Raw genomic sequence first — 13,099 nt, 5'->3', positions numbered from 1 at the left:
AGCTGCCAGAGGAAGTGGTGGAGGCTGGTACAATTGCAACATTTAAGAGACATTTGGATGGGCATATGAATAGGAAGGGTTTGGAGGGATATGGGCCGGGCGCTGCAGGTGGGACTAGATTGGGTTGGGATATCTGGCCGGCATGGACGGTTTGGACCGAAGGGTCTGTTTCCATGCTGTACATCTCTATGACTCTATGACTCTAAGAGTGTGTGTCCTAACCTCACACCTTTAATACATTGTCTGAGCTGAGATGTCACTTTTTTTTATGAAACCTTAAGTTATCTCAAGTATGTGACTTAAAAGAAGTTCTAGTATTCACACATTAATGAACCAAAACTTGCAACCCATTCGAAAAGGTAAAGGACATAACAGCAATCTAGATTTGTTCAATATATTGTTTTAATTGCATGACACTGTGATCTTGTTATAAATTCTATGTCTTATGATCCTGCCCCACTAGTTACCTGTTGAAGGAGCAGTGATCTGAAAGCTAGTACTGTTTGGACTATAAATCTGTTTGGACTATTACCTGGTATTGTGTGATTTTTAACTTTGTCCACCCCAGTCCAACACTGGCACCTCCACATCATAACATTTCCACACAACAGCAACTTATCAGAAACAACTTACATGAAAAAACATTACAATCTCTTTTGGACAGAGGTAAAGGGATCCTTCCTGCTTCTGAATTCATATACAGCTGTGAAATACTATGTGGTGGCAACACTGAAGTGCTTGTGGCAAATTAATGTTGCAGGTACCTTGACATCACTATCTGGCTCTCTCCATTCTTTGATGCCATCCACAAAGCCCAAGAGACGATACTGATGGAATACTAATAAACCTCAATTATCCGAAGGACACGGCAGGGAGTATTTCATTCAGTTAATTGAATTCCGGATAATCGAATGTTGGTAACATATAGTTAGCCAAGCATTGGGACCTTGCAATCTTGTTTGGATAATCTGAAATTTGGTTAATTGAATGCCGGATAATCGAGGTTCCTCTGTACTCCCCACTTGCCGTGATGGGTGCAGATCCAACCATACTCAAGAAATTTGACACCATCAAGGGCAAAGCATTTTACCTATTTGGCACCACATCCACAAGTACCCACTCCCTGAACCACCAATGCTCAGTAGCAGCACTGTATACTATTTTCAAGATGCACTGCAGAAATTCAAAGATCCTTAGACAGCACCTACCAGCCCCAACCATTTCTATTTAGGACAAGGGCAACAGAAACATGAGAACACCACCACATGCAGGTTCCCCTCTAATCCACTCACCATCCTGATTTGGTAATATATCACCATTCCTTCAGTTATGCTGAGACAAAATATCGAATCCTTTCCCTCAGGATATTGAGGGTCAACCTAGAGCTGGTGGACTGCAGCAGCCCACCACCATCTTTTCAATGTCAATCAGGGACAGGCAACAAAAGCTGGCCAGCCAGCAAGCCCCATGTTCCACAAGTGAATAACAAAAGTACAATTCTTTAGTTTCACACAATTCAAGGCGTTAGCAACATCAATCTGGTTGTTAGTTGTAATGTATGAAGGTAAAAGTAAGTGTACTCAAATTAAATGTTTCTTATTGCTTTTTTACCCAGCTCTCACACCATTGAAAGTAATTTTGTTCTTTTTATTTCTTGTTCAAAGTTTTTATTCTTATTTTTGATATCCCAAATCCAATTAGGAATGCCAGGACGCCCTGGTCCACCAGGATTAACAGGTGCAAAGGGCAGGCAAGGACTTGATGGCATTCCAGGACCTCATGGACTGAAGGGAGATCCAGGTGAGCCAATCTGCAAAAGGAGTTTGAATTCATCTTCAATAACATTTCCTTTCAAATGTCAAGTTTATTAGCTGGATGCTCGATAAACATTACTGGTAGATTACATTGAAAAAGCACACAAATTTCTTAGAGTTCAACAGGGTAAGTGCAGGAAGGATGTTTCATCTGGCTAGTAGATTGGGGTTGGAGGAGGTGGCTAGGCAAGGAGACACAGTCTCAAACTTCCAGTCAGTCATTTAGACCTGAGATGAGAAAGAATTTCTTCACTCAGAGTGTGGTAAATTGTTGGAATTATCTACCCCCTCCAAAGGCTGTAGAGACTCCGTCATTAAATTTAAGATAGCAATCAATAGATTTCTAGATAATCAAGACATCAAGGGACATGGCAAAACTGTAGGAAAATGACATGAAAGTAGAATATCAGCCATTGTCTAGTAGAGTGATGGACGAGGTTTGAAAGGGCACCACCACTGCTCTACAAGAAGGCACTTTAATTTTAGTTCAAGCTAAATACAAATATTTCTTCTCACCTGCAGGTTTACCTGGAAGAGGACATAAAGGCCAACCAGGCCCATATGGACAATCAGGTCAGATTAACATGTACATGTGAAAATTGCAATTTAGCTGGATAACACGTTAGTGACAAAACTCCTCACACTAGGAGTGCAAATTAAGAAATTATAAGCCTAAGGTCTATGATATTTGCATCCACAGATTTCAATTATTGACATGCTGTCAGTAAAGAAAGAATGCTTGCTGTCATTGCTTGTGTGTAAAATTGTTCTTTATGTGTGAAATGACTGCACAGACGCTGGTATCCATTCACCCAAACACCCTTAATTTACATGTTCACATTACATGGGCTCTGACCAGCTAGCTCAGGGCCAATCCCTAGAACGATTAGACTGTCTGAATCTCCTGGTTATCTCTGTCAGTCAGGGCTCCCTGGTTGCCCCAGGTTAACAACCCAATCAAGCATCTCATACTCAATGAGATTCACCTAGCCCTCACTCCAAAGACTACAATGTGTCACGTTGATGTTCACATTATTTGAAATTTATATTTTTCTTGAATTGAAACAGGTACCAAAGGAAATTCGGGGCCTCCTGGTGATGAGAGCGAAGTAGGTCCTCCTGGTCCACGAGGTGACCCTGGTCATCCTGGGCCTTCTGGTCTGTCTGGTGAACCTGGCCCACCTGGTCCTGCAGGAATGAGTATTCAAGGTCCCAAAGGAAACAGAGGGCCTCAAGGCGCTCCTGGGCCCGCAGGTAAAATCGAGTAGCTATACCTTATAGCATATTAACTCTAGAAATTAAAATGCTGCGGAGGCTAATTTTGCCAACAAGAATGGGTTGGGAGAGAAATGTTTAAAAAATCAAATCCAATCCCAACCTGCATCAAACTTGGTGGCTTCTAGTTTTAACGAAGATGCAGAGAAGGAGTGGGTTTCAAGTGGGCGAACTGTTCCAAATTACCTATTTATTCAGAAGAGGCACATCTGACAATAACAGTTTCTAAGGAGGAATTTGCTACATCTCCAATATTTCAGGTACTAACTTAAAGCACCTGTGGATTAAATGTACTCTCCCAGCAGTCAAGATAGCAGCGGGTAGGACACTCCAACTGGAGCTCCTCTGCTCCTTCTTGTTTCCTTCTCTTTCTTTCCCCTCTTTGGTCATGGCAGGTCCTGGCTTGGTCTCTCAGTGACTTGTGATGAGTCCCAGCTCAGTCTCTCCATTGCTCGTTGGCAGATCTCGGCCCAATCACTTGGTAGCTTATGGTAGCTCTCAGCTGGTCTCCCAGTGGCTAGTGTTGGCTCTCAGCAGGTCATAGCATGTCCTGTTCTCTCAGCGGCTTGTGGCAGGCCTCACTGTGGTCTCTCGGCGGCTCAGGACAGGTCCTGGCCCGGATTCTTGGCAGCCCAGCCTGGTGTCTCAGCAGCTTGTGGCAGGTCTTGGCCTGGTCTCTCAGCAGTTAGTGCCAGGTGCCGACCTGGTCTCTCATTGGCTTATGGCAAGCTCCAGTCTGGTCTCACGGAGGGTCCCAACCTAATCTCTCGGAGGGTCCCGGCCTGGTCTCTCAGCAGCTCATGGTGATTTCTCAACTCAGTGTACAAGTTGATCCTGCCCAAGCATTTTCCTGAGGCACCAGGGGAAATCGGGGAGGCGACAGTTTGAGCAGCAGCGATTTTATCTGTGGTGGCAGCATCAAGAACAGACAGCAGTGCGAGATAAGCAGAGGACTCATCAAAGACTGTTAAACTTGCAACTTGCTCCTTTATTTTCCTTTAAGTTATGGAAAACTTTCATGTAAACTATTATCTATTTGCTTATACTAAATGCTTAACTTTTTTTAACTCTAATTTCGCGTACTACTTTGTATCTAAGCTTTTTTGTACCTCACTACCTTGGTACCTAAGATGGCACTATGTGTGACAACATTATATACTTTTCACTGTTCTCCTGGACATGAGTACACATGACAATAAAAACCAAACTTGTACTTTTCCAAAGTGACAGCTGAAGTTTTCAAGTGTTATACTGATAGAATTATTATAAGAAAAAGTTATAAATGCTATTAAACACAATGCTAACTTGCACTGTGGTGCCATGGAGCAGTTTAGCATTGCCAAAAAGCATCAGGAATTATTTGATTAGTTTACTTTCATTGATTGAATTGTTACAATGGCTGTGAATACAATTGGATATTTTATAACTGATGTCCTTACCATCTCAATGGAGAATCTAAAGAAGGTCCTTAAGAAGGTCACTGGTATTGAAACATTAACTGTCTTCTCTTCATAGATGCTACCAGATCTGCTGAGTTCCTCTGACAATTTATGTTTTTGTTTCAGAAGCTAATGCAGCCCTTGGGTGTGGATTAATAGGTTGGGGGGCCCGAGAAGTGGAATGAAAGGTGCAGGATAGAGCATTCATCCCCCTTCCAATCCCCTGTGATTACATGAGGATGTCAAGCATGGTCTTCTCAACTCAAAGCCAATTAATAGTGTTATGAAGATGTGGGTGTACTGTACCTTTAAGAGAGTTAAAAGCTAATAGAACTACCTGACACAGCACCAAATGTTCTGAATAAGATATAATGTAACATTTGGTCAAACAACTCGATTAGCTGATTGCCTGGAGATGACAAAACAAATTCAAATTGGGCCTATCAGTTTAAATTATACCCCAAAAAATAGCAAACTCCAATCAAGTTTGAATTTGGTTTTTAAGATTGTTACTATACTAATGACACAATACAATGCTTTGGGGGTATAAGACTGGGGAAAATTGAACATTTGGGGGGGGGGGGGGGGGGGGGGGAGAACTGCCAAGCCACCAGCATCTAGATTAGAGTGGAGCTGGAAAAGCACAACACGTCAGGCAGCATCCGAGGAGCAGGAAAATTGACGTTTTGGGCAAAAGCCCTTCACCCAGGAAAATTGACGTTTTGGGCAAAAGCCCTTCATCCCGATGCCATTTTCCTGATAAATGGCTTTTGCCCGTAAAGTCAATTTTCCTGCTCCTCAGATGCTGCCTGACCTGCTGTGTTTTTCCAGCATCACTCTAATCTTGACTATGATCTCTAGCATCTGCACTACTCACTTTCGCCTAAGCCGCCAACATCTGCAGATTGTCCGGCGAATAGCTCTCTTAAAGGTACCTTTATCGATCAGTAACCTGTGAAACAGAAATCCCTAAGAAGAAGAAACAAAGACCGAGGAAGATATAAAGAGAAGATTCAATATCTGGCTAGTTTTGAAAATTTGAATTTTGGTAAATCTTAATCGGGGTGTTTTATTGGACTAGTATTATAGAAGGGGAAGGTAAAAGGTTAGAGGAAGGAGTTGTAAATAGTTGTTAGTTAATTATTCTCTGTTATACTTTAAGAAATAAAGTTGTTAACTTTTACTTGAAATAGTTCTTGACCTCTCGAATTTTCACAGATTACTGCACGGGATAAATCTTTTCTGTGTTGATAGTTTAAATTAAGCAGGAGGGTTTACCCCCTGTTGTAATAATAGCCACTTCGCATACTGCTGACAGAGGAGGGCTGCACTGTTTGGGGAGATTGCCCGGATAAAGCTGACAGCTTTCACAAAGGCTGGGATGGAGTTGGAGTGAAGACAGGGATGTTCCAAACAGGCATTCTGTGGCCCATGGAAGATTCTCTCCCACTACCTCCTGCATCCCACCCTCTCCCTCCCAGTAGTGGCCTTCACTACAAGTGACACTACTGAGATGCCAGCCCTCTGATTTTACAAAACCTATCAGAGGCAGGATCTCAGTTAACTGCCTGATCCCGGTGCTTCTGAAAATGACAGCATTGGGTTTGCCATTGACTTTCAGCCCGATGTGTCAATATTTAGGAAAAATATATATGAAATAAGTAAAATAATGGAGAATATTCTTCTAAGTAATTTAGTCTGCTCTTCACATTCAGGTCCTCGTGGACTGAAGGGATTACTTGGACAGCCAGGACCAGAATGTCTGAAGGGGGATAAAGGATCATCTGGTCTCTCAGGATTTCAAGGCAACCCAGGTGACAGGGGTGATCCAGGTGAACAAGGACAACCAGTAAGAAACTTGTCAAATATATTGTGTGTATAGTTGTGATGGAAGGCACAATTCCATTTATGACCAAATTAACACTATTTGAAGTGAGAAAGGGGACATTTAAAAAAAAATACTTTTACAGCCCGTTCAGTTACAAAGCCATAATCGTAGTTCATATCACAAAATAACATCTAATATTGCAATAAGGTAAATCTATCCCTGGTGGTGGGATCCGTTTGGAGGTGGCGGAAATGGCGGAGGATGATACGATGCATGCAGAGGTTGGTGGGGTGGAAGGTGAGGACCAGGAGTGTTCTGTCCTTGTTACGTTGGGAGGGGTGGGGTTCAAGGGCTGTGGTCCGTGAAGTGGAGGAGATGTGCTGGAGGGCATCGTCAAACACGTGGGAAAGGAAGTTGTGATCGTGGAAGAAGGAGGCCATCTGGGACTTTCTGAGATAGAATTGGTCTTCCTGGGAACAGATGCAGCGGAGGAATTGGGAATAAGGGATGGTGTTTTTACAGGAGGTAGGGTGGGAGAAGGTGTAGGCTAGGTAGCTTTTGGAGTCGGTGGGCTTGTAGTATATGTCTGTGGTTGGTTGATCACCAGAGACGGTGATGGAAAAGTTCAGGAAGGGGAGGGAGGTTGCCGAGATGGTCCAGGTGAATTTGAGGTCGGGGTGGAAGGTGTTGGTAAAGTTGATGAACTGTTCAATCTCCTCATGGGAGCACAAGGAGGCGCCAATGCAGTCATCAATGTAATGGAGGAACAAGTGGGGGTGGTGCCACTGTAACTGCGGAAGATGGACTTATCCAACAAAGAGGCAGCATAGCTAGGTCCCATGCGGGTGCCCATGGCTACTCCATTGGTTTGGAGAAAATGAGAAGATTGGAAGGTGAAGTTGTTGAGGGTGAGGACCAATTCATCCAGGTGGAGGGGGGTGTCGGCAGAAGGGTACTCTTTGGGACAGCTTGAGAGAAAGAAACGGAGCACTTGGAGACCTTCATCATGGCGAATCAATGTGTACAGGGACTAGATGTCCATGGTGAAGATGAGGCTTTGGGGGACAGGGAAACAAAAATCTTGGAGGAGGTGAAGTGCATGGGTGGTGTCATGAATGTAGGTGGGGAGTTCCTGGACTAAGGGGAATAGGACAGTGTTGAGGTAGGAAGAGGTGAGTTCAGTGAGACGGGCACAGGCTGAGACAATGGGTCGACTGGGGCAGTCAGATTTGTGAATCTTAGGAAGGAGGTAGGAGTGGGCAGTGCGGGGTTCAGGGGAGGTAGGACCGGACAGTGCAGGGTTCATGCACAATGAGGTTGGAGGCTGTGGTTGGGAGATCCCCAGAGGTGGTGAGGTTGTGGATGGTCTGGGAGATGATAGTTTGGTGATGGGAGGTGAGGCTGTAATCAAGGGGGTTTCCTTGGTGTGTGCGCGGGTGTCTTGGTTAAAAAAGTAGGCACGAGGTTGTCACACACCTTTTTTCCACCCCACCAACCTCCACATACATCGCATCATCCTCCACCACTTCCGCCACCTCCAAACAGACCCCACCACTAGAGATATACTTACCTCCCCACCCCTATCCAAGAAGACATTCCCTCTGTGACTCCCTCGTCAGGCCCACACCCCCCAACAGCCCACACCCCACACCTGGCACCTTTCCCTGCCACCGCAGGAATTGCAAAACCTGCACCCACACCATTCCCCTCCCCTCGTCCAAGGCCCCAAGGGATCCTTCCAAATCTGTCAGAAATTCACCTGTACCTCTACCAATGTCATCTACTTAATCCATTACACCCGGTGTGGTCTCCTCTCCACTGGGGAGAAAGGATGCCTGCTTGCAGATCATTTCAGAAAACATCTCCAGGTATCCCGCACCCACCAACCCCACCACCCCCTAGCTGAACACTTCAACTCCCCCTCCCACTCTGTCATGCAGGTCCTGGGCCTCCTCCACTGCCAAACCATTATCACCCGACGCCTGGAAGAGGAACCCCTCATATTCTCCTTGAACTGTGTAACCAACATGGGATAAAAGTGGATTTCAACAGTTTCCTCCAACCCCACCGCCACACCCCCCTCCCATTTATCTCTGAGCCCCGACCCTTATTCCCGATGAAGAGCTTATGCCCGAAATGTCGATTTTCCTGCTCCTTGGATGCTTCCTAACCTGCTGTGCTTTTCCAGCACCACACTCTCAACTTTACTCAAATGACCACTTTACTCTTGATAGGACCCTTTGACAAAGGGTCAGTTAGACTCGAAATGTCAGCTCTTTTCTCTCCTTACAGATGCTACCAGACCTGCTGAGATTTTCTAGCATTTTCTCTTTTGGTTTCGGGAAAAGAGTAAAATCTGCTTATCCTGAATCAAGTCCCAAAGTCTCAAAGTTCAATGATGCATTTTTGTATTTAAATAATGTCTTGGCTAGGTCTATAACTTGCTCTACCCCTAGAAGATATTCTTAACTTTCAATTTCTTTAAGACTAAACTATTTTGCATTCCCCAACCCCTCATCACACATTTGAAGACAATGCATTTAGATGCTTAGGTTACACATTCTGGAACCACAACCACCACCAACTGAAACTGAATTATCAGCTTTGAGCAATTGAAGAAGCTAAATTCAAAGTGCTAGATAGTGTTAAAGTTGAACTTGTATTCCTTGCAGAATTACTTCATCTTTTTGTTATTTAAAATGATGATCTCTGAATGGGATTATTAGTTTGTGTGAACAGATTTATCCTATGCTCACTAGCAGCTGGGATCAAATTGTTGCTCTAAAGGCCCAACGTTTTTACAATATGAGAAAATGATTTCATCTCATCTGTATGAGCTGCAGTAAAGGATGTGTTCCACTGTTGAAAGGATAGATTTTCAAACTGCCAAAATCTTCCAAAGTATTTGAGGGGGGTTGTGGCAGTGCAGCATTTGGTCCCCAAATCTGAATTTTAAAGTCATTTCAAAATTCCAGAGTAGCACACATGCAATATCCAAATATAGCTAACCTCAGTTTTCCGTTGTTATGGACAAGGGAGGAGAGAAAAGTTGAAAACTTCAATTCCTTTCCTTTACTGTTTGTAAGCAGTATAAATTAGATAAGAACTTACAGACTGGTAACCACTGGTGTTTCACAAGGATCTGTACTGGGTCCACTTTTGTTTATCATTCATTTAAACTATGTAGATAGAATATAGTAGGCATGGTTAGTAAGTTAGAGAAAAAAAAATGCAGATGCTGGAAACCAAGGTGGACGAGCAGGAGGCTAGAAGAACACAGGAAACCAGGATATACCAGGAAGTGAAGAAGTCAACGTTTTGGACTTAACGCTTCTTCAGGACTCCTGAAGGTTAGTAAGTTTGCAGACAACACCAAAATTGGTGGTATAGTGGACAGTGAAGAAGATTATCTAAGGTTACAAAGAAATCTTGATCAAATGATTCATCAGCTAAGGGATGATGGTACGTGACAGATGGAGTTTAATTTGGATAAATGTGAGGTATTGCATTTTGGTAATACAAACCAGGGCAATATTTAGGAGAAAGTGAGGACTGCAGATGTGGAGATCAGAGTTGAGAGTGTGTTGCTGGAAAAGCGCAGCAGGTCAGGGAGCATCGAAGGAGCGGGAGAATCGACATTTCGGGCATGAGCCCTTCTTCAGGAATCTGGGTAGTATTGTAGAACAGAGAGACCCAGGGGTTCAGGTACATAATTCTTTGAAATTTCTCTCAGAGATAGACAGGATAATTCAGAACACTTGCCTTCCTTGCTCAGAGCATTGAGTATAGGACTTGGGATGTCATGTTGAAGTTGTACAGAACATTGGTGAGACCTCTTCTGGAGTACGGTGTGCAGTTGCCATTAGAGGAAGAATATTATTAGACTAGAGAAGATTAAGAAAAGATTATCCAGAAAGTTGCTGTGAATAGAGGATTTGAGATATAAAAATGGGTTGGATAGACTAGGACTTTTTTCACTGGAGCATAGGAGGTTGAGGGGTGACCATATTGAGGTTTATAATATCATGGGGGGCATAGATAAGGTGAACAATAAGAGTCTTTTCCCAAGGGTGGGGGAAGTTCAAAACTAGGGGACATTTTTTAAGGTGAGAGGAGAAAGATTTAAAAAGGACATGAGAAACAACCTTTTTTACAGAGAGTGGTTCACGTGTTCACGTGCAGAACAGCTACATCAACAAATTGACTGAAGACAGGTGGCTGTAATGCTGGGACCATTAGTGGAGGCCAAGATGGATCATCCATTCAGCATTTCTTGCTGAAGATTGCAGCAAATGCTTCAACCTCATCTTCTGCACTAATATGTTGGGCTCTTCTATCACTGAGGATGGGAATATTTGTGAAGCCTCCTCCTGTGTGGAGTTACCTAATTGTCCACCACCATTCACAACTGGATGCAGCAGGATTACAGAGCTTAGATCTGATCTGCTGGTTGTGGGATCACTTAGGTCTGTCAATCACTTGCTATTTATTCTGCTTGGAATACACATAGTCCTTTTTGGTAGCTTCACCAGTTTGACCTCTCATTTTTAGGTATACCTGGTGCTGCATCTGGCATAACCTCCTGCACTCTCCATTAAACTAGGGCTGATACCCTTGCTTGACAGCAATAGTTGAGTGGGGGATATACCAGGCCATGAAGTTGGAAATTGGGCTAGAGTGCAAATCTGCTGCTTTGACTGGTGCCCAGTCTTGTTAGGTCTGTTCGAAAACTGTCCCATTTAGCAGGGTGTTAGTGCAACATCAAATGAGATCAAGCATGCTTTTCCCTCACCAACTGCTGCAGATCCAGTCTAGCAGCTACATCCTTTAGGACCCGACCAGCTCCATTGGTCAAGTCATTCTTGGTGTGGACACTGAAATCCCCAGACTATATTTTGCATCCTTATCACTCTGTGTTTTCTCCAAGTGTTGTTCATCATGGAAGAGTACTGATTCATCAGCTAAGGGAGGACATTAGATGGTAATTAGCAGGAGGTTTCATTGCCGATATTTAACCTGAAGCCATGAGACTTCAGGGGTCCAGACTCAATGTTGAGGACTCCCTGGGAGATTCCTTCCAAAGTAAGGTATGATTCCATGAGTATGACGATGTCAAGCTGTTACTTGACAAGTTTGTGATACAGCTCTCCCACATTTGTTTCTAGCCTCCCAGATGTTGGTAAGGAGAAGTTTGCAGGGTCAAAAGGGCTAATTCTGCCATTGTCTTTTCCAGACCTAGTCAATGCTGGGTGGTCCATCTGGTTTCATTTCTTTGATGAGACTTCATAGCAGTTGATACAACCAAGTGGCTTCAGAGGGCATTTGCAATTCAACCACATTGCTGTGGGTCTGTATTCAAATGTAGCCAGACCAGGTGACATTTCCTTCCCTGACATCATTAGTGAGCCAGATGGGTTTCCCTGACAATTAACAGAGCGGATGGGCCAAGGAGTGGTAGATGGAGTTTAGATAAATACGAGGTGATGTATTTTGGAAAGACAAATCAGAACATGACTTGTACATTTAATGGTGTGTTTCTGGGAGTGTTGCTGAACGAAGAGACCATGGAGTGCAGATTCATAGTTTCTTGAAAGTGGAGTCACAGGTAGATAGGATAGTGAAGGTGGCATTTCGTATGCTTTCCTTTACTGAACAAAGTATTGAGTATAGGATTTGGGAGGTCATGTTGCAACTATACAGCACATTGGTCAGGCCACATTTGGAATACTGTGTGCAATTCTGGTCTCCCTCCTATCAGAAGGATGTTGTGAAAGTTGAAAGGGTTCAGAAAGTTTTCCAAGGATGTTGGCAGAGTTGGAAGATTTGAACTACAGGGAGAGGCTGAATAGGCTGGGGTTGTTTTCCATGGAGCTTTGAAGGCTAAGGGGTGACCTTATAGAGGTTTATAAAATCATGAGGAGCATGGATAGGATAAATAGACAAGGTCTTTCCCTGGAGTGGGGGAGTCCAGAAATAGTGGACATAAGTTTAGGGTGAGAGGGGAAAAATTTAAATGGGACTTAAGGAGCAACATTTCCATGCAGACAGTGGTGTGTGCCAGAGGAAGTGGTGGAGGCTGGTACAATTACAACATTTAAAAGGCACCTGGATAGGTATAAGAATAGAAAGGGTTTAGAAGGCCAAGTGCTGGCAAATGGAACCTAAATTAGGTTAGGATATCTGGTTGACATGGAGGAGTTGGAGTGAAGGGTCTGTTTCTGTGCTGTGCAGCTTTATGACTCTAACAGTAGTTTCATGCTCATCATTTTCCATCTGTCATGGCATGATTCAAACCCGGGTCCCCAGAACATTAGCTGAGTTTCTGGAATAATAGTCCAGCAATGATACCACTAGTCCATTGAACCCTGCCTCAACTGTCTCTCTCCCATCCCCAAGCCAAATCTCTCACACCCCCATTCTATGTCCTGACCAAGAAGGAAATAAAAATGACCTTGCCAAGCATTCTCCATGTTTCCCTGCACTGGATCTACTTCCCTGTAAATATTGGGGCTATGGTGATGTTTGCTTTGATATCTTTATGAGGAAAGCAGAGAGCATTCATCCATGTTAGGGGCATGTTGATATCCACACAGTAACCCTTGTGGATACAGATGTAAATAAAGATGTTGTTTGAGCGTACACATTACCTGTGGATAGTAAGTAGGAAAATATGTAATAGTTTGCAATGAAATGTAGTAATGATAGCCTTTCCACATTTGTTTACACAAAGCTAATTTTCTAAT

At 43.6% G+C, this 13,099-nt stretch overlaps 1 protein-coding gene across 1 annotated transcript in view; it reads left to right on the top strand.

Annotated features, from left to right (window-relative positions):
* Nucleotides 1-13,099, top strand: part of LOC122556243 (collagen alpha-5(IV) chain-like) — a 277,942-nt gene that overhangs the window by 226,187 nt on the left and 38,656 nt on the right. The window contains exons 40-43 of the mRNA XM_043702860.1: nucleotides 1,702-1,800; nucleotides 2,337-2,387; nucleotides 2,883-3,068; nucleotides 6,244-6,377. Of these exons, the coding sequence (XP_043558795.1) occupies nucleotides 1,702-1,800; nucleotides 2,337-2,387; nucleotides 2,883-3,068; nucleotides 6,244-6,377 (470 nt within the window). The remainder of the gene's footprint in view (nucleotides 1-1,701; nucleotides 1,801-2,336; nucleotides 2,388-2,882; nucleotides 3,069-6,243; nucleotides 6,378-13,099) is intronic.

The sequence above is a fragment of the Chiloscyllium plagiosum genome, chromosome 13 (genome assembly GCF_004010195.1).
Source record: "Chiloscyllium plagiosum isolate BGI_BamShark_2017 chromosome 13, ASM401019v2, whole genome shotgun sequence".
In the NCBI taxonomy this organism is placed as follows: Eukaryota; Metazoa; Chordata; class Chondrichthyes; order Orectolobiformes; family Hemiscylliidae; genus Chiloscyllium; species Chiloscyllium plagiosum.
Note: the sequence above shows the minus strand (reverse complement) of the source record. Positions and strands in the feature narration are given on the sequence as shown.